Source organism: Rhamphochromis longiceps, linkage group LG3 (assembly GCF_057381845.1).
Source record: "Rhamphochromis longiceps isolate RC_006_pf linkage group LG3, R_longiceps_female_GT1.1, whole genome shotgun sequence".
Taxonomy (NCBI): Eukaryota; Metazoa; Chordata; class Actinopteri; order Cichliformes; family Cichlidae; genus Rhamphochromis; species Rhamphochromis longiceps.
The window spans coordinates 37,586,262-37,607,300 of record NC_140559.1 but is presented as its reverse complement, the minus strand read 5'-3'; the positions used below and the strand labels follow the sequence as shown (position 1 = coordinate 37,607,300).

General features: G+C 43.6%; 1 protein-coding gene across 1 annotated transcript in view; it reads right to left on the bottom strand.

The window, feature by feature from the left end:
* LOC146674475 (adenylate cyclase type 2) overlaps positions 1-20,809 on the bottom strand; it is a 29,512-nt gene extending 8,703 nt beyond the window's left edge. Inside the window, exons 1-17 of the mRNA XM_085396151.1 lie at positions 20,526-20,809; positions 17,727-18,977; positions 14,887-15,084; positions 14,526-14,687; positions 12,376-12,525; positions 11,545-11,699; positions 10,077-10,188; positions 9,832-9,959; positions 6,540-6,698; positions 6,299-6,458; positions 3,148-3,285; positions 2,974-2,999; positions 2,775-2,828; positions 1,885-1,948; positions 1,678-1,775; positions 1,493-1,577; positions 792-929 (exon numbers count right to left, since the gene is read on the bottom strand). Of these exons, the coding sequence (XP_085252277.1) occupies positions 792-929; positions 1,493-1,577; positions 1,678-1,775; positions 1,885-1,948; positions 2,775-2,828; positions 2,974-2,999; positions 3,148-3,285; positions 6,299-6,458; positions 6,540-6,698; positions 9,832-9,959; positions 10,077-10,188; positions 11,545-11,699; positions 12,376-12,525; positions 14,526-14,687; positions 14,887-15,084; positions 17,727-18,623 (2,724 nt within the window). The 5' untranslated portion in view covers positions 18,624-18,977; positions 20,526-20,809. The remainder of the gene's footprint in view (positions 1-791; positions 930-1,492; positions 1,578-1,677; positions 1,776-1,884; positions 1,949-2,774; positions 2,829-2,973; positions 3,000-3,147; positions 3,286-6,298; positions 6,459-6,539; positions 6,699-9,831; positions 9,960-10,076; positions 10,189-11,544; positions 11,700-12,375; positions 12,526-14,525; positions 14,688-14,886; positions 15,085-17,726; positions 18,978-20,525) is intronic.
* Between the last annotated feature and the right edge of the window lie 230 nt (positions 20,810-21,039).

Genomic DNA, 21,039 nt, shown 5'->3' with positions numbered 1-21,039 from the left:
TTGAAATACATTATATAGGGCATATGTTGAGATCTGGGAGAGTTCTGGGGAGGCTGATACTGTTTCTACACTGAACAAAAATATAAACACAACACTTTTGTTTTTGCTCCCATTTTTCATGAGCTGAACTTAAAGATCTGAAACCTTTTCTACAGACACAAAGGACCCATTACTACCAAATACTGTTCACAAATCTGTCTAAATCTGTGTTAGTGAGAACTTCTCGTTTGCCGAGATAATCCGTCCCACCTCACAGGTGTCAAGGTGCTGATTAGACAGCACGAATACTGCACAGGTGTGCCTTAGACTGCCCACAACAACAGGCCACTCTGAAATATGCAGAGAAAAGTAGATTGGTGGATTTTTTCTCTAAGGATCATCTGCTGGTGTCCAGTGTGTCCTTAAAAAAGGTAACACTCATTATAATGAGATATAGCAGGTTTTCAGCTCTTTGGCAATAACCTTGTTGATACAAAAACACAATTTTTATGTCTGTCAGACTGAGTTATCTTTCACATTTTTAATAGATTCAACTAAAGAAATGGGAACAAATGTGTTTATTACGACCAGCTGCTAGTAGAAAACAGAAAATTTCCTCTAAAAGTAAAACGACTGGACTGAAAATGAATGAAAAAGCACCCGATGTCCAACTTTGAAAGAACTTCAGGAAGCCTGGAGAACTGTTGGTCAAGAGCACTTTAAAAAAATAAAAATAAATAAAAATGAAACAAAAAGAGAGTTGTTTTTTACTCTGAGACGTTACTGGCAGAACGACCGATGAAGGAACTTACAAGGTTGAGCATGGCCATCAGCAGAGTGATGAGCACACAGATAATGATCACAAACAACCGCAGCACAGCCCTGGTGGCGACGCCGCGGGATAGCCCAGATATCCACTGGACACCCACCGGCATCTTGGAACGCCATTTCTGTGAAACAATAAAAAAAAATGCTATCTTAATAAAGCTATTTGCAGCGATTTTAGTTGCTTTAACTGTGCATAAACAAGTGTCTGCATATTGAGACGTTTGCACTTTCCATCCAAACTGTGAAGCACTATTTAATTAAATTAAACTGAATTTAAATCGCTGCTCTTTTCAGAGTTAAAGTGAGATGATAACGTTGATAACACTCGGTAAAAGTGAAGGGGTACTCTTGTGCAGAAACGGACTGAGGAGATGGACAGAGGCGTGTTAAATGTGTCTCAGCGAGAGTTGGTATAAGATTGGGGTGTGCATGGTTTGGTTTTCATTGTTTTCTTTGCTTTTGTCTTGTATTAAAAATAAAAAATGCAGGACTAAATGTGCAAAAGCTCCTGTGTGTTCCTCTGGAGCCGTCGGTCAACCCTGAACCTGGACCGTTCATACCGCAGGTGCACGTACGCGTGTTTTCTCTTCATTTGAAGAACCACTGACACTGAAACCTGGACTGTCGATAAAAGGCGGATCACCTGTTGATATGTATTAAACACAGCCCGCCTGGGTTTGTTTACCTCCAAGTATCCAGTGAAAGCAATGAACAAGAACACCACCATCACTGCAAAGGTCACACCGTAGGACACCGCCATCACGAAGTTCCTGTGGAAGAGTGAAAATTCATAGTTCACACCACTTTCTCCCCAAATAATAAAAGACGTGTGCGCTTGTGAGACGGCAAGCAGGAAACAGTATTACTCACGTCTTAGAGACCAGCATCTGGACGGTGAAAAGAGCGACGAAAATTAAACCTAAGCAGCTCATTGAGTGGTGCAAACCTTCCACTTCTGAAAAGCGGAACTGAAAACAAACAAACAAAAAAATAGTGTAAATGGCTTAAAAATGCTCAATAGAACCTTAAAGGCGCTTAAAAGTCCAGTAATCTCATCTTTGACCTGAATGAATCTACCTGTTTCTCTAAGTTGATATCGTTGAACAGCAGAGTCAAACAGTTGAGCTTCTTTGCTCTCTTCCTGAGTGAAAGATTGGAAAACAATCAGAGGACGAATCACAGAAGCCAGAAATATTCAACAAATCAAGTTTCTTAAATTAATTTTAATGAAAAGCTACATACACCCCCACGGCGTCCACAGGAGTTAAGAGGGTACGGTTGGAGTCAGGCACTGTTAATGTCAAATGTCCTTAATTAACTGAACATCAGCAGGTGTCAGAGCACCTAATTTGCTGCTCTGGAGCAGTCAGGTGTTTGTTAACACAATGACATGATCTGACAGCAAATTCACCCCCGAGGTCAGACTGTGCTATGTTCAGAGAAACTGCACAAAGCTCAGACTCTACAGGCCTCAGTTGGCATGTTAAATGTTAAAGTTCATGACAGCACAGTTAGAAAAAGATTGAACATGTATGGAAGGCCTCTTCTCTCAAAAATGAACAGGTTAGGTTTACAAAGCGCAGCCAAACACAGACTATCAGCTGTGAAGCACGGTGGTGGAGGGGTCATGATTTGGGCTTGTTTTACAACCACAGGGCAACTTGTGCTCGCTGAGTCGACCGTGAACTCCTCTGTTTGCCAAAGTGTTCTAGAGTCAAATTTGAGGCCATCTATCAGTCACCTAAAGCCTGGCTGAAACTGGTTGATGCAACACAACACTGGTCCCAAGCAAAGTCCAGACCTCAACCTGAAACAAATGCTTGACTGTGCATAAATAAATCCTCACTGCCAAGAACAGTGGACCAAAAAAGTTCTACGAGCGACTGAATCGTGGGGTGTGCTGAGTTTTTCAGAGGACTGTTAAAACCGTTTTAACTCTACAGGAGCACAAAAACAATAAATCTTACCTTTTAATGTCCAGCGTGTCCAGCGATCCCCTAACACTGTTATCAATGACCAAACTGGGAAAGAAAGAGGAACATGTTAGACACATCCAGGGATTAAAGGATGGATGTTATTGTTCTATTTATTTCTATTAAACTTGAATAAACAACTAATGCTTTTTTGCATGACTTCTCTAGTGATCTTTGGTGATCTTTTACTAACCAGTCATCTTGTGAAACCGGGCGTTCCTGAATCAATCACACAAACAAACAAAGATAAACACAATGGAGTTAATAATGAAACGCTGATTAGAGGCCAAGCAAAGGAGGTGATGTGACACGCTGCATTTCTGAGGGAGAAACTAAGCAGCAACAGCACAAATGCACAGATACGTACGGTGGTTGACTTCTTGGGCCGTCTGGCCTCGGGGTTGCTTAGGCCTTCGAAGGGGTTGACGCTCTTCCAGGACTGGAGGTACTGAGACATCCGCAGTGACGCTCGCTGCCTGTTCTCCCCTGGTGTAAGATGGCTGGGCTGAAATTGGGGCAAATATTACAGCTTAACATGATTTGAACTGTGATTCATTTTCCTAACAGCTACAATACACGCAACAGAGGGTTTCCAGAGGGGACACCACTATCATCTTCCTTTTTCTTTTTTTTTTTTTTTTTTTTGCCTGTCCCGTTTGGCTCTTTTGCCCTCAGAATTGTTGTCTAAAGGCAAAGAAAGATGCCCAACAGATTTACTTTACCAAACTGACCATCCCAGCCTTGCCATAATGGTCCATTTGATTCACCTTTTATTGTTTATTTTATTTTCACTTACTGAATACGGGACAGACTTGACTGGGGGAAAGAAGGGGAGAAAGAAAGAGGGAAAGAGAAACAGCTGAGAAGAGGGACGGGGGAGAAGGGCAAAAGACAAAAACCAACAGAATGAGCAGAGAAAAAAAATGCATATATCAATCACCTGGATCACCTGCTGAGAAAGAAAAAAGAAAGCAAGCAGAAGAGAACAAGAGTAATAGAATAAACAACATCACAATGATATATGGGAATATGACAGTAAATACTAAATGTTAAACATTATTGTGCAGCACATAAGATCAACAGAACACAGTGTGCTTTGAGGTAGGAGCCAAAAAGGGTGTAGTTTGTGGGTGTGATCACCCGTGTGTACACCTGTGAGCATGGACGTGCTTGGTTTTTTGTTTTTTTAAAAGGTTCCTTCATGTAATAATCTGCTAGAGGGTGTGGGGGGGCCACAGCCCCGTCCTCCAGGGCGTGAAGCAGGTGTGGAGGAGATCAAAACTCCAGACATCCAGAGGCCCCCAGAACACAAGAGACCAAGGAAGACCAACAGAGGGGCAGCTGCGCCACTGTCCCGGAAAGAGCTGAGGAGAGTCCCAGATGAGGGCTCACTCAGCAGCCGCGGAGCAGAAGCCAGGGGGAGTTGCAGTGACGCGCCCGTGAGCTCCGCCGGCAGCCAGCTGCGCCTGAGTGACCGAGCCCCAGGCCGAGAGGCCGGGGGCACCCCACCTCCGAAGTGGCCCGAGCGAGCCCCAGGCTCCAGGCCCCGATAAGCGGCCGCCAAGGAGTGAGCCGGTGTGTACCTGGACGCCCACCCCCGGACACAAAGAACCACCAACGCACCGATGTCTGAGGGGGTCCGCCACTGGCAGGGGAAGTGGTGGTAGGGGGAGATAGGCCTCCAAACCTTGGAGGGCCTGAGATGTCCCCAGAGAGGTGGTGTCTGATACCCAACCTGACATATAGACACAGACATACAGGCACACACAGATACAAACATCCATTCCCACCCTCATGCTCTCATATGCACTCACTCCACACTCAACCAACGTGGAGACAGACATAAAGAGACGTTGTACACACGATCACACTCCCCAAGCGTACTCTACAAACCGGGTCTAGGTGCCCCCGCCCCTGGAGGGGGGAACTGCACCCAGACCCAGGTGGTGTTTCCCTTTTCCCTGCGGTGGGGGGAGGCAGACCGCCCCGACTCCGCAGCAGCAGGAAGGCTCCACACTCCAGACCGCAGTCGGACGGCCAACTCCTCCTCCTAGTCCTAGCCCCCCTGCTCCAGCAGGTCGCAGAGAATGGGGGTGAGAGAAGACTCCGAACCTCCCTCCACCCGCTCATTGTAGTGTTGATGCATGTGTGTTCTAAGGTGCATTTAAAACCCAGGAGGGCTTGGAGCTACCTGCCAGAGAGCAGCAGGTAAGCGCATGGTCCCTCCTGCTAGCCCTCAATGTCTACGTGTATTTAACATTGAGAGGTGGGCAACGATGCCAGGGGTGGGGTGTACACCCTGATGGTACTTTGGACTCCGTGTATCGTGCCCACCCCCAAGATCCTATATGTATGTGTAATGAGAGTGTGAGTAATGTGAATGTCTAAGTTGTGGGATAAAATTGAGGCAGAGGCAGCCAGAAGGGGACAGAGGGGGGGGGGGGGGGGTAGCCTCCTCTGCACCCTGGTGACATACCCCTACTCCAAGGCCCTGCATGTGTGGGTGGTTGTGGTGGAGCGGGAAGAGGGAGGCAGCTGGAGATGGGGAGGGAAGGAAGGGAGGGGCAAGTGACCCCTCCCTGGGGCCAGCTCCCCCGCTGACCCCAGTAGGCACCCCCATACTCCGCGACCCGCCAGGGAAAGGGGGCCCAGGCCCATCAGAGCCCGGGACAGTCCACCCAACCCCACCACAGAGAAAACTGCACCCACCCCACCATCCACTCATCTTCCAGACTACATAAGACAATAAACACCCAGGCTGAGATCTTCCTCCACCTCTCCTGTATCTCCCCCTCCTGCAGAGGGAGCTCCTGAGGAGAGGAAAGCTCTATCATCTTCCTAACAGCTTTTAATCTAACAGCTTCCCTTTTTACACGTAACGGTTTACATTGTGGTTGCTGTTGTGAAATTACATATTACAGCAACGTGTTGATTCCTTAAGCTGGGCACAAACACGGCTGAAATTCCTAACATGGAATGAGGCACAACATGTTTGATCTTCTGGCGCGGCACTAGAGCGAGAAAACACTCGAAAGATTCAATCTGGCACCTTCTGCCTTTTAAAGACAACGTGTCACAAGTTTGTTTAGTCGCGGGTCAAGTGAGCGGGAACAGTGATGGTATTTTCACGAGTCCTTTTGAGATGATTTCCCCGCAGTTGTAAAGAAATTCACAAGAAGACAAACACGTGTTTTATTTGAAGTCAGAGGTTGGGATTTCCAAGGTTCGAGGAAATGAAAGGTGTTTCAGCTTGATTGGCTGCAGTATTTTTAACAGGAAAATTTAATGTGGGTATTAATAAGGTTACCAGGGATCAAAAATACTACAAAAATTTGACTGATAAAATAAAAACATAACACACTGTAAACTGAAAACCAAAGTATAAGAAAAAACCAAACAGCTTCTGTGAATATCTGTATTTACCACATAGTTTATAAACTTGGAAAGGAGTAGGATGAAGTTCACATTTGTTTGATATAAATACCTGACCCGTGCCTCATAGATGGGCAGACACCTACCAGTCCGTGCCTCCTGGGAGGACGGTGTGGCTTCTTGGGGTCGATCACCAGGTATGTTTTTCTGCCCTTCAGAAGATGGTCCCGACTCCCCCCGTCCCCATCCTCAACTTCGTACGCTCCGTCCAAATGTTGGAGCGTCTCCTCTGTGATGTGGACCCGCCTATAGATGAACAGTAGAAATAATAAAATACACACAGCTCAGAGTTTCATTATGTTTAAACTGACTTTAAGCGTCTCTCACCCAGGGAGACCTCCGGACTCCATGTGGTTGGCTAAGGTGACGTCATCTGACCACACGTCGTACTGCCACTTCTGCAAGCCAATTACGCCGCAGAGCACGTTGCCCGTGTGAACGCCTACTCGCATGTTGATCTGCACCCCGGTTGCCTCTCGCAGGTTACTACAGGGAGACAAAGGCATGAATCAAATCAGTAAAGTTCAGCCCTGATCATTTCTGGCCTTGTTTCGTCCACAGTGCTAAGAAGATAAAAAAAAGTACCAAAAGACAAATAAAACAATATATATAAGTGTATACAGTGGGGCAAAAAAGTATTTAGTCAGCCACCGATTGTGCAAGTTCCCCCACTTAAAATGATGACAGAGGTCAGTAATTTGCACCAGAGGTACACTTCAACTGTGAGAGACAGAATGTGAAAAAAAAATCCATGAATTCACATGGTAGGATTTGTAAAGAATTTATTCGTAAATCAGGGTGGAAAATAAGTATTTGGTCACCTCAAACATGGAAAATCTCTGGCTCTCACAGACCTGTAACGTCTTCTGTAAGAAGCTTTTCTGTCTCCCACTCGTTACCTGTATGAATGGCACCTGTTTGAACTCATCATCTGTATAAAAGACACCTGTCCACAGCCTCAAACAGTCAGACTCCAAACTCCGCCATGGCCAAGACCAAAGAGCTTTCGAAGGACACCAGGAAAAGTATTGTAGACCTGCACCAGACTGGGAAGAGTGAATCTACAATAGGCAAGCAGCTTGGTGTGAAAAAATCAACTGTGGGAGCAATCATCAGAAAATGGAAGACATACAAGACCACTGATAATCTCCCTCGATCTGGGGCTCCACGCAAGATCTCATCCCGTGGGGTCAAAATGATCATGAGAACGGTGAGCAAAGATCCCAGAACCACACGGGGGGACCTGGTGAATGAGCTGCAGAGAGCTGGGACCAAAGTAACAAAGGTCACCATCAGTAACACACTACAACGGCAGGGAATCAAATCCCGCAGTGCCAGACGTGTTCCGCTGCTGAAGCCAGTGCATGTCCAGGCCCGTCTGAAGTTTGCCAGAGAGCACATGGATGATACAGCAGAGGATTGGGAGAATGTCATGTGGTCAGATGAAACCAAAGTAGAACTTTTTGGTATAAACTCAACTCGTCGTGTTTGGAGGAAGAAGAATACTGAGTTGCATCCCAAGAACACCATACCTACTGTGAAGCATGGGGGTGGAAACATCATGCTATGGGGCTGTTTTTCTGCCAAGGGGACAGGACGACTGATCCGTGTTAAGGACAGAATGAATGGGGCCATGTATCGTGAGATTTTGAGCCAAAACCTCCTTCCATCAGTGAGAACTTTGAAGATGAAACGAGGCTGGGTCTTCCAACATGACAATGATCCAAAACACACCGCCCGGGCAACAAAGGAGTGGCTCCGTAAGAAGCATTTGAAAGTCCTGGAGTGGCCTAGCCAGTCTCCAGACCTCAACCCCATAGAAAATCTGTGGCGGGAGTTGAAAGTCCGTGTTGCTCGGCGACAGCCCCAAAACATCACTGCTCTCGAGAAGATCTGCATGGAGGAATGGGCCAAAATACCAGCTACTGTGTGTGCAAACCTGGTAAAGACCTATAGTAAACGTTTGACCTCTGTTATTGCCAACAAAGGTTATGTTACAAAGTATTGAGTTGTATTTTTGTTATTGACCAAATACTTATTTTCCACCCTGATTTACGAATAAATTCTTTACAAATCCTACCATGTGAATTCATGGATTTTTTTTTCACATTCTGTCTCTCACAGTTGAAGTGTACCTCTGGTGCAAATTACTGACCTCTGTCATCATTTTAGGTGGGGGAACTTGCACAATCGGTGGCTGACTAAATACTTTTTTGCCCCACTGTATATATATTATATACATTGCTTCAAAGACCCTTCAATAATACGGAGAAAACGCCAACAATCAGACAGCCCGTATTTGAAAGCACTTGGTGACAGTGGGAAGGAAAAACTCCGGACCTGCTCCAGACTAGGTTTTGTGTTCAGCATCAGTTACCATGGTGATTTAGCTAGGTCAGAAACGAGCAATTTTCCTGACATGGAAAACTCTGACGTCAAGCTCAACACAGCTCGCTGAGCCGTTAATCTCATAGTGCACCACTGTGGACCTCAACAAAGGGCAGAGACGGAAAGACAAGTCAACAGGTGACAACAATGAGTGAGGGGGAAACGGGAGAGGAAGGAATAGAAAGTAAAACCAGATCAGGTCACATGCAAAAGCAAACCTTCAAAGTAAAACAAGGAGCCAGTGAGACAGACAAACCCAGAAACAAAAGAAAGGAAAATAAGAAGAAATCAAAAATCAAAAACATCCAGCACTTCCGTTCCTTTGTGTTTTATCTTTAAAACATCCATTGTGTGTGTTTTATCTTTTTCCTTTTTTTTTTTCTTCCGTTGCGTTTAAAAAAAAAGAAACTTCTGTTCTGTTATTCTCTACTTCCATTTCTATTTTTTTTACACTGTATTTTATTAAACTTCTGTTCTTGGGAACTGCTAATGATGAAAGCAACAAAAATAAGAAACAAAGGGCTGCAAATACTTTGCAGAAGTGGCAATCCCCTGTTTGTGCAGTGAAACACAAGAAAAGATGGTGATGCAGCGGAAGAACATTATAATCTCATGTTAACGTTTCGTTAGTTTAAACAATAACCCACACTGACCGCCCTGTAGAAGCTGCTTCTGTACAAAATGTTGTTTTTAATTTATGCCTTAGAGGGGAAATCAAAAATGAAAGACTATTAAAATAACCCCCAATCATTAATGTCAATCACTAATCTTCCCATCAGACTGACACATGACACTGTAATGTAAATTTATACACCTATTTTTATCCAAATGTGAGCAAAACCGTGCAAACAAAGCCAGATATTTTGACATTTCATGAACATTGTGGGACAAAATCACACAAGACCTCACTGAAATAAACAGCACCAGTGTATTATGGACTCTTTATAGTTGCCACTGTATGCTCCCAGCAGCAGGATAAAGTCTGCTTTCAGTCGTACATTTGAATATGAGCGCAACAAGCACAAAGAGGAACTTAAACAGGGTACATCACATGCAAATTCACAAAACCGACGTGCTTCACTCAGATGGAAAATTATTTTTGGCACGTCAGACGTTTTAAACAAACGTAAAGCACATTTCTTTTTCTTACAGTCGTCTGTATGTGTGGAGAAAAACAAAATTGCCTGAAATACATATGAGTAAAACTTGAAATAACTTGAGATAAACTGACCTGATGGCAGTGCACATGTCCAACCCCATCTTAACACAGTTCTTGGCGTGGGTGGGAATGGGGTCAGGCAGACCAGACACACAATAGTAGCAATCCCCCAGGATCTTAATGCGAAGACACCCATTCCTCTACATATGAAAAGAAAGGGACGAGAAAGTGAGTCCGGGAGGTCAGAGCTGACACAAAGCAAGTCTTTGTGGGGAAATGAAAGGGTTATTTCAGGGTGGGTGAGCTGGTATTTGCACCTTGGCGATCTCGTCGAATCTGCCGAAGAGCTTGTTGAGCACAGCGACCAGCTCTTCGGGTGTGCAGGTGCTCGCCAGCTTCGTGAAGCCCACGATGTCGGCGTACAGGATGCTACATGAACCCACACAGACAAACACACCACTTTACTTTAAGCCTTATTAACTGACACTCATCCATTCATTAAAGGATCTGTTCTATGCCTTAAAGTCCTTCTAATCATCATAATCATTGCACGCCACCCTCACACCTTCCCATTTCTGGCGACTAACGAATAAACTGCCTTCATCGTCACCTCTGAGGTTTCCACAAGTGCACTGCAAGACTGTGTTAGCCTGCTACCAAGCTAAAATCAGGATGTTTTATAAGCATTTAGATAAAACTGCTAAGATACCTTATCAGCTAACTCAAACTCTTTTTACACACATAAGAACAGGTGTGTAAATGTTAAAGGTGTAGCCCTATTGTACAATCTAAATATAGACCTTTCTATGTTTAGATTGTACATTTGGTCATAATTTGGTAAGTCTGAACTAACAGCACCCTGCGGTAATGTTAAAGAACAACGTAAATATCACATATATGACGCCATAACAAAGTTGGTGCCATGTGGTTACAGATGATTATGTTTCTCTAGATCAAAGTGGTTCACAAACACAGCGCTGTGTTTGTGTTGTCTTCAGGAAGGGGCCCGGGCCTTGTTCTCACGTCAGCATTATGTCATTTGATCAGACATCAGACACAAACAGATGACGCTACTACTACATTTGTTTGTGGAGGGGGGGGTGGTATAAACAGCAGAACCGTGTGCTGGAAACTTTCACTGTGACCTCACCCGTCCACACCTGAATTTGAGACAATTTAATACAGGCGTGCCAAACATAAGGGCCGTGTGCCGGAATTGGGCCGGTAAAGACGCCAATCGAATCTGACCCACTTTTAACTGTATTTTCACGAGTTTTACAGCTTTTCTGTCAGCTAACAAAAACCTTCTGTTTTATAATTACGGGTCAGTCTCATTAATGACCACCCAGAGCTTTTTCTGATATTTGACACATTTACTCCTATTAGATTTCTTACAGCAGCATTGCTTTGTCATGTAAACCTTCTTTTTCTTATATTAAGGTATGTCAGCGATTCAAAGAGTAGTTAAACGTCTTCTTAGGAGAGTTTCTGACCCCCTTAAGATCAGTGCTTGCGTCCCACGATGCAAAGTCAGCTTGACATCCCTGATTTCCTACTTTTGAAGTCTTTTCTTGGTACACGTGTGTACAGCCGGCGAGTCCGCCCCACTAACCTGCTTGAAAATGTCTGCTATCTCTTATTCTGATGTCATTCACTGCATATTTTTACATTTTCAGGACTTTGTGTACTTCTTGAGATAGTTAATCCCACCAAACATGAATAATAGAACGATATCACAGTCGACATCACGAAAGGACAATCAGCACTTTCTCCGGCGATGCTCACCTGACGTCTCTGTGCTGCCGTACATACAGGCTGTGAAAGTTGTTTGAAGTTGATTTATTCTCGTCGTCGCTCTTGGGATTCGACAGCCTGCTTATTACCTCCGTCTTCAGCTCCACGGCGATGTACCGTGGCAACACGGACAGCAGGAGCTGCTCCTGTTGCCGGGGAAACAGACAGGACGGGGGTTACGTGTGTGTGTGTAGAGAAGGTGGGTGAGGAGTTCACAATGGCTGTAAAAGAAAGAGATGGCCATCAAAAGCCTCCTTGAAGCGCTGCCATGTTTACTCGGTGGATCAAGTTTCATCTATTTGTTTACTTGCTGTAAATGGTTCCCATTCAGGCTCGCCTATTATATACACTGCTCGACTTCAGACAAGTGAATGATTAATCTATTGGAGTAATAGCAAGAAAAGCATACAGTGTCACATAAAGAGGACTTTAATGAGAGCGATTACACATACGAGTCAATTAAATGAGCTGCCCCCAAGAGGAATGGAGGAGAGATTAATTTATCAAATTATCTCATTTGTTTATTTTACTACTTTAGCTGTAGGATGGATTAAAGCACACTCTTGTATCTTTATTTCGGAAATTTGAAGCAGGAGCGAAGAAAATTAACTTTCTGGCTCGTCACGCTGGCAGCGAAAGAGACATCGAAACAAAATTATATTTCATTAAAGTTTTGTGTCATTCATGTAAGCAAATAACTGCAATGTGCTAAACAAAGGTAAGCAGAGCGGACGAATGCTCTGCCCAAATGAAACGACAATGAAACGGGTCTGAAAGGAATTCGTGGGCCTGATGTGAGTCACGTCTGTTTGAGAAGCTGACCTGCTGATATTTCTTTATTTCCTTCTGGGAGCGTATGGCGCTGAACTCCTCTCGCTTCTGATTGGATATCCGGAGGTCTTTCTCAGTCCTGTACAGGTGAAAAACTCCCACGGCGTTCACGCATGCAAACAGCACAGCGTTCGCCACCAGCTGAGAGAAGAAACAGTCAGAGGAGAGGGGGTGTTTATACTTAAAGCCGTCCTCTCATATGCGCTGTTATATGAAAATTAGAGACACAGATCACGAGATATGTTTCACTAACTGAGAACTGCAAACTGCACAGCTGCTTACAAACACATTTAATTTGATTTGATCCATGGATCATGAGCTTGAATGAATGCCGTGGCAATTTTTGGACTTTTAATGATTTCTTTGAGCTGTTCTTTGTCCAGGGTGGACAAGGTTGAACATATACTGCTTAAAAGTATACATAGAGGCTCAAATATATACATGCACTCACTTAAACATTTAATATGTTCTACAGTGTCTTCTCACTAACTTCTCGTAAGTGGTCATGACTGACTCCAACTGGTAGTTTCTCTTTGCAGCATAAAAATGATTTGTTTGATAGAACTCATCGAGAAGATCTGAGAAGGAAAGATTGTAGACTTACAAAAGCTCATCAGTTTAAATGATTTTATGTAAGTACAAGTTATCCGATGTGTCACCACTAAGACCTGAGAGAAGACCCACGGATGTTCAGGAATAACCCACGAACCACCAAGGCTCAAGACTAACATGAAGTGGAAACTGCTGGAACACCAGCATCACTGTCCACAGTTTGAAGCCAATATTACATCATGGATTGAGAGGGCGTTGACCAAGGGAGAAGCCTCTGCTTCAATCTCGACAGGAATTTGCAGCTCTCCACATGGACGAGCCAAATGCCATCCAGAGAAAAGTTTTCTTGTCAGATGAGGCTGTTATGAATTGCAAAGCACGTACCCAAATACAGACTCAAAAGCTGAGCTGAATAAACAGACACTGACCTTTGTTTACAGAAGCAGAAAAATCCCAGACCCCCAAAACAAAGTCCTCAAATCCAAATGCGGAAACATGCAGGCAATGTACAGGAAACAGAGGAGGAAAAACAGTAAAACAAACACAGGCAAACAAAGGCTTTAAATAGACACGAGAGTTATCGGGAAAAACCAAACAGCAGGGCAATTACGAACCAGATGAACCTAAACCAGGACAGGAAAGGAAGGAAAACTAAACACAATGTACATGAGGCAAAAGACTAGCAAACAAAACAGAAGGGCCGCTAAGCCACTTACAAACAACTTGACATGAAGTAACCCTAGATACTGAGATTTCCAAACATACATAAAAACTGGTTTTGGATCCGATAGAGTAGGCTAACATTAAACTTCTGGAAAGACCTTCAAAAGTCCCCTCGACCACCTTATTGAGGCCAGGGGCTACTTATCTTCGCTAGCAGGCCTACCACTTATATTACTGCAGAGGTCCATGACCTTCGTAACACACAGTTATTACTGCTTTCTAGGGGATGCCTTCTTTGGGGATCTGCCAGGCCCGGGAGCCGCTGCCAGTCCCCATCCTCACTATGCTTAAAAGCCGGGTCTGTGCCAGGAAACCAACTTATTTAAATGAATTCTAGTGATTCTGCCAAGATAAGTAGTCACACATCTAGCCAGAATTATGCCAGAAGCTTGTTGATGGATATCAAAAGACCCAACATGTCAAGAGACAGTAACCCAATTATTAGTGGGGGGTGTGTCTATATCTGACCCTTGAAAATCCAAAAGAAATCATTAAAAGTCACGCACATGATGAGTGAATATGAACATCTGACCACAACTGCATGTGTTTATGACTTCACTAATAATAACAACAGGTGATTTACATTTTTCCAAAGTAACTGAGCCCTGTTGATACCGCTGTATCACTCTATTTGAATTTGAGGTTTGTTTTTTTTCTTTTCTGGCTCATGCAAAAGGAAGCATCTCTCCAAAATTTACATATGAACTTCCAAAGCACACACACCAATTATAATTTCAGCACGACCAAACCCTTTTCATTAATAAGAAATAGGGAAAAACAATTAACGTCACAAGAGGAAGGTTAACATGACCCTCGTGCCGTTAGAAACTAGTTTAAATATATTCAAATATGATATGTGTGTGAACCTGCACAGCCAGATCTGGTGTCTCTGGTCTGGTGACAGGAACGTAGACGCTGATGATGATGACGTGCGAAACACTGGTCCCTATCCCGACCATGAGGGCCCAGGCCAGCGAGAGAGGCAGCACCGTGTACACGCTGAGAGAGAGGAAGAGGAAGAACGCAACCTAAGAAGAAAGAAACATGCAGCAGTTTAGAGCTTATCCCAGCTGTCCTGGGCGTCTTTTCACTTTTAACTTCTCCTTTGTTTTCCAAGGAGTTGCCACCACGGATAGATGTGTACGTTTATTTGGCGCAGATTTTACACCGGAGCCCATCCTGATGTAACCCTCCCATTTATCTGTGCTCAGGACCATTGGGACTCACCTGTTCCCACGCTGTCACTTGTCCGCCCGTGAAGACGAAGACCATCGCAGTGATGTATAGTATCCCCCAGACGAAGAGGGCCAGCGCTCCTCGACAGCGCCTCACCGTGGCCAGCCAGGGCAGGCAGACGAGCAGCATCGTGCTCAGGCAAAGAACAATGCTAACAATGGACAGAGCGCCCACATGTTCGCTTATTGTCTGTGAAGCGACAGAAAAAGTGAAATAGTGCTTTAATGTCACCAACATCTTAGCTGTTTGAAAGTTTTAAAAAATGCTCTAAAAGAAAACTAAAGTGTCTGCTCCTGCACAAACTCCTGCACAGCATTAACAGTGGCAGGGAAAGGAGCACTTCCTATTAATATTAATGCATTTGGAAGAGCTTACTTTGCTGTTTACTATATCCAAAAAACACCTGCCTGCTTAGCACAAAGGAGCAAAATTAAAATGCTTGTATTCATCAGACGTGAAAGCCGGGCTCAGCTTCAAACAGGTGGTGCCATGTTTTTAATCTGCTTCAGCCACAGGAAGTAAAGGTATTTTAATTTTCACAATGACAGGGAGGATTGGTTATTTTTAAAATGGAAATATTAGTTTTGACTAAGGGTTATGGTCATCTATCCACTTTAAAAGTTGGTATTTATAAATTAAACAGGAGGGAGATTAACATGCTAGCTTGGTGATGCACATGCAGTGTGCGGCTAGCGTTAGCACTAAATACTGCTGTGCAAACACAAGACTGGACAGTATTATGACTCAAATGTAGGTTTATGTGTTTCAGAGAACATAAAGTGAATTGAAATTCACGAGTACAATGAAAAGAAGTGCTTTCTCCTTTGTCATTATATAGCTTAGCTGGGCTATAAATGAGAAGCAAAATGTGATTATATCTTATTTAACTTCTTAGATGTCTTTTAGACCTCAAAACAGAAAACTTGTTGAGCAGGTAAAGGTGAATAGTGAATGTTTGGGATAAGCTCGAGTGAAAGCCTCTGTTCAAGCCTAAAAAGGCGATTAATCAACTTTCTCCCCCCCACCCAAAATTTAGACATAAAGGGAAGCCTTTGTAAATACCATTAGCGAAAATGTTACCTTGCATATATGTACATTTTATCTTGTATAATATTATTGTTCTTTGGTTATACTGGATCTATTTATTCTTGCTCTGTCCAATCTACTGCTGTAATGATATGAATGTACCTATCTACCTATCATTTATGGGACTAATAAATAGGGGTGGGGGAAAAAATCGATACTGTGTAGTATCGTGATATTTTGTTTGCTAATAATGTATCAATACAGGGACAGCAGAAATCGATATTTTGTTACAAAAAAAGTTTTTGTGGACTGGAACATGCTCTGACTTCAGAGCATGTTGATCCTTTTTCTGAGCAAGAATCCTGACATTCCTTCACTGTCCAAATGTGTTTAACTTTTTTTATGGCAGCAATAAACATGACAGTTTACTTATTTTAATTTAAGACATGTTTTATTTTAATTAAGTTTAAAACTTTTTTATTTAATGTAAAATTATATTTTGTTTTAATTTACTTTCAAATTCTTCAGTTGCTGAAGGGGCTGCATAGTTTTCATAAATTGCATAGTTCAGAATAGCTATAATTGTACCAGATGGTTGCATTGAGTTAAGTTGGAGTGTGAGACTTTGATATTAGATAAAATGAATATTGATAAAGTTTACCTTTATGTACAGAATCTGAATATCGCAAAATATTTTAAAAAATTGCAATAATATCATATCGTGCGTTAAGTATTGTGATAATATCGTATCGAGGAATGTATGGTGATTCCCACCTCTACTAATAAAGGATATCTTAACTTATATGATCTTATCTGAAAATGATAATTTTTTTTAGCTTTTTAGATAATTTGATGTTTTACTTTTATTGTATCGTCTGATACGATAGCAACCGGTTCTTACAGATCACCCTTTTTTAGAGACAGAAAACAGTACTTAAAACAGACTTTTCAAAGGCAGGTAATACTTGTATGTACGGCTTTCATGTACAACAGTGACTTGCAATTGTAAGAAGTCATGTGGTCTAAGTGAAGTGCAACAGGAATGCTGTTGCGTTTTGGTGAAACAGGTTTAATCCTCCATTTTCTTGGTGCCGCTGGCTGTAAGATTTCTCCTTTGCTTACGCTCATGTTGATAATCTCAAAAGTGGCAGTTCTGATCTTTTCTTTTAATTCTTTGGCATCTACGTGACTTGCACTTATCTGACTCTATATGCTGGCTATGTTTTGCTGCTTTAGGTCTCAGTCACAGGCCACCTACTGGCAACCATCTGCGCAACAGAAGTCAGATTCACACACACACACAGTTATAGAGCTCTTTACTGTTTACTGAACTCTAAGAACTTTTAATCTCTCACCCTATCACACCTCGATGGATGCATTTTGGGGTGAAGTATCTTGCCCAGGGAAACTTGGACTAAAATAGCCATCAATGAGGCTACTCTGCGTTAAGATAAGATAAGATAAGATAACCTTTATTAGTCCCACACGTGGGAAATTTGTTCTGTTACAGCAGAAAGTGGACAGTGCAAAGTTACATAGCAAAAACTAGAAAAAACTCTGAATACGGTAAGAATAAGATACTGATTATGTTGTCTGATCTACAATTTCAATCAAATTTTGAACTCAAGAAACTACAGATCCACGTTCTTTTATTTTGGAAACAGCAACTGTGTGTGATGTGGACATCTACTTCCCTCTTGCATCAAAATCAGACATAAAGGGACCAGGAAATGGACCTCTGGTGCTCAGTGGGGTGCATTTCCCAAACTGAAGCATGGCTGGTTAGTGTTCACTTTAATTCTCACCCTTGTGGCGGCGAGGACGATGATAATGACCAAACTGAAGACCAATGTCAGCACCAGTCCAGACACCATTAACGGAGTCTCCTCCACGCACTGCAGACAAGCCCTGTGGGTGGCCTGATAGCAGCAGCACACGCCCTCTATCACAGTCTGCCTGGACAGGTTGCTTCGTCGGTCGTCATCTTCGTTGGCCCACCTGATGTCGATGCTGTCCCCGGATTGGCTGGCCCTGGGGGAAACACTGGGTAATTCTGGTGAGCTTCCACTCAGTGAATTTTTCGTTTTTGCTTTAGTAGTTATGTCAGTTTTAGAATCAATGCTATAGTTGTCATGACTGTTTTTAGGGGTTTGCTCAAGCTGAGAGGTGTTCAAGCTGGATTCAGACAGATTGATGGGAGAGATCCGGCTAGCCTTTTCGAATACATTTCCATCGAGCTCAGACAGCTCTTCATCACAGGAATCAGCGCTTAAACTTGCGCCACCGTAACCGGGAAGGGATTTTGAGCTGCCGTAGTCCGAATCACTGCAGCTGTTCTTTTGCATCGAATCCCTGCTGTCACTTTGTAGCTTATCACGATCTGCACCTGCTCCCCTCACCAAAGAGTTGGCTTTGTTTGGTTCGGGGGCCTGTCCAGTCTTGGCCACTCCCACCTCTACGGAAACCTGGGATGCACTGAGTCCTGACTCGCCTCCGATGACAAGGCTGCCTGTGCTACCATTTCTGCTTTTAGCAGAGCGCTTTAAGTTGTCTGTGAAGTCCTCCAGCTCAATGATGTTGCGCCCGTTGACTTTGCCCTCCCCGTCGTTGGAGACGACAACAATATTTGGCACCAAGGACAGCTGCGAAGCTTCTGCTCCAGGCTTCCCCTCGTCCTGGATGCCTCGGGACTCGTCTGGCATGGTGACCCAGTGTGAGTGCGAGGGCTTTCACAGTCTGCCAACCTGTCACTTTGCTTTTCCCCTTGTGCCCGTCAGCTCCTCTGCATGACAAAAACACACTAGAACAGTGTTTGTTTGTCTTTACTTTCCCTTGTCGGATGCTGTTAACGTCTGAGCAGCAAGGAGAAGAGTCAGAGAGTATTTCAGAGAGAGTCCAGCTCCTCTGTTTTCAGCACTCTGCAAGTCAGGCGATGAGGCTAAAGACGCTCCCTCTGGATGTGTTACGGACCCAAAGATTGTCGATAAGGAATCTTAAACTGCAAGATAACCTCTTTAGATGAGCTCTGATCCATACTGGGGGGAAGAAGGGTCTCCCTGTCAACAAGAAAAAGACAGAAAGACCACACATTCAGCAAAGGTTAAACCAAGCCAAGCCTTCACCTTCAGCTTCCAAAGCCTGATAACACGCGCACTCAGTTTGTACCTGCCCTCGGTTTTAATGCTATTTTAATGACTGACTTCTTCTAGTCCTTTCCCCATTATGCAAAAAAAACTTGTTAGTCTGGCTGCAGGCACTTCCCCAGTAACACACTGTTACCCTGTTCAGGTGTGTACTGGAATGACACGCAGCTGACGCACTCACTGAGCATTGGAAACATTTTTTCAAGCCACCACCTAGATGCAGTGGTTTGCTCTGATCTGCCTCTTCCCCTTTCCTCACTCTATCTGATTAGTGTGCAAAACATCATGACTGTCACTTCCAAGTCCCCATCAATTCACAGATTAAAATATTCTTTTGATCTGTCCAGTCTGCTGCAAAAAAAACATCAGATATCAGATTTAATAGCAGAGTCATGGAGGGATTACCCAGTAATTCATCTGATTCAAACCGCTCACCTTGACCAACCTGCACCCGGCGCAGGAGGTCAGCTTTAAGCCGCACACTTTGAGATTGAATGACAACAGCGTGGTTTCTTTCATTCACTCTCTAACACAGGAGCACTGTGTCTGCTCATGTGGCAGAGACAGCGCAGTTATTGTTCTTACTTTGTGGTCCTTTTCCCATGCCTGCTGGTTTCACTACTCTATTCTGTGTCTGTGAAGCACTTTACAGAAAGAAGAAGGGGCTTTCCAAGAAAATCAATGCAGATACCTGGTCCAGGTTCTCAAAACTGTGTAAAAGACTATTTCATAGTTAAGATTGACAGTTTAATAAAGTGTACAAAACAGGATCTCTTTTTTAACACTTACAGGACACTTAAAGCCATTTTAAACCACCTTTTTTAGGTTATATAACAAAGAAAGGCAATTTGAAAGCATACAAAAAAAAATCTCGTTATAAAATTATTTTAAACTTAATTCTGTGTGCTGAATGCCACAAACTCGACCCACTGTCTTGACTTTGGCGACTAAAAATCATTGGTCAAGCCAAAGAAAGTCCCACAATTTAAGGATTTCTCGCACAAGTTCAAGGGCAGCTGGTGAAGTTTAGAAAGAGCCTCTCACAGAGAGATTTTACCTGCACGGAAAACCTGGAAATCAGAGTTTGTAGAGAGCTTTAAAAGCAAATTCAGACAAAAAAGATAAAAGGGGGAAGGTAACAAAGCCACCTCTGTCTCTGTTTCTGATGGATGATGGAAGCATCTGTCAGAGTTTAATAAACTAGTAATTGGCTAAAACGAGAGGGATAAAATATTAAGGAGTGAGAACAGTTTAAAATAGGTCTATCCGTTTGACGTGCGGCTCTTGCTTTTGTTGGGTGGTTATTGTCGCTTTAAAACCGATTTAACTGTAATAAATTAAAGCGGCGACGTGAACTGTGCGTCAAGGCGGAAAAAAGGCGCTTTTGCGCATTAACATCTGCGCTACAGTTACTCGATTTAAACGGCGTCAGTGTGTTAGAAAGACAGGTGAGATTCTTACCTCATTTTTTAATGATGTTAACGTCTCACTCACTGTCACTTACAGCCTTAGATCCCCACCACACAGTAAACCTCATTTCCCTCTTTACGCGTAACTTCCTCCGTCATCCACGGAGCGCTCACACGCAGGCTTCACTTTCACAGAAGTTCACAAAAATTAATAATAAAATAAAAAAGGTGAAAAATATCCTGTGAATTTAGTCCTTTCTTTTCGAGAACAGACGTCAGAAACTTGCTGTATGTCTGTGCGCACCGAGCGACCGCTGGATTGGTTCTGGCGCGAGGCAGGCAGGTGAGCGGGGGCGGGGGCGTGTGTGAGCACGCGAGGACGAGCGCTCCGGTCAGGCAGCAGCAGCTATGCAAATATGATGAAGGTAAACAGAGAGGCAGAGACTGTCGAGGAGGACGGGTCAAAGGTCAGGCTGCAGGTGTGTCGTGTTTTCCTCAGCGATCCTGCGTGGAAGCTGAAGATCTGACGCTGTTTCGGGGTTTTAGAGGTGATATTAGCTAATGAG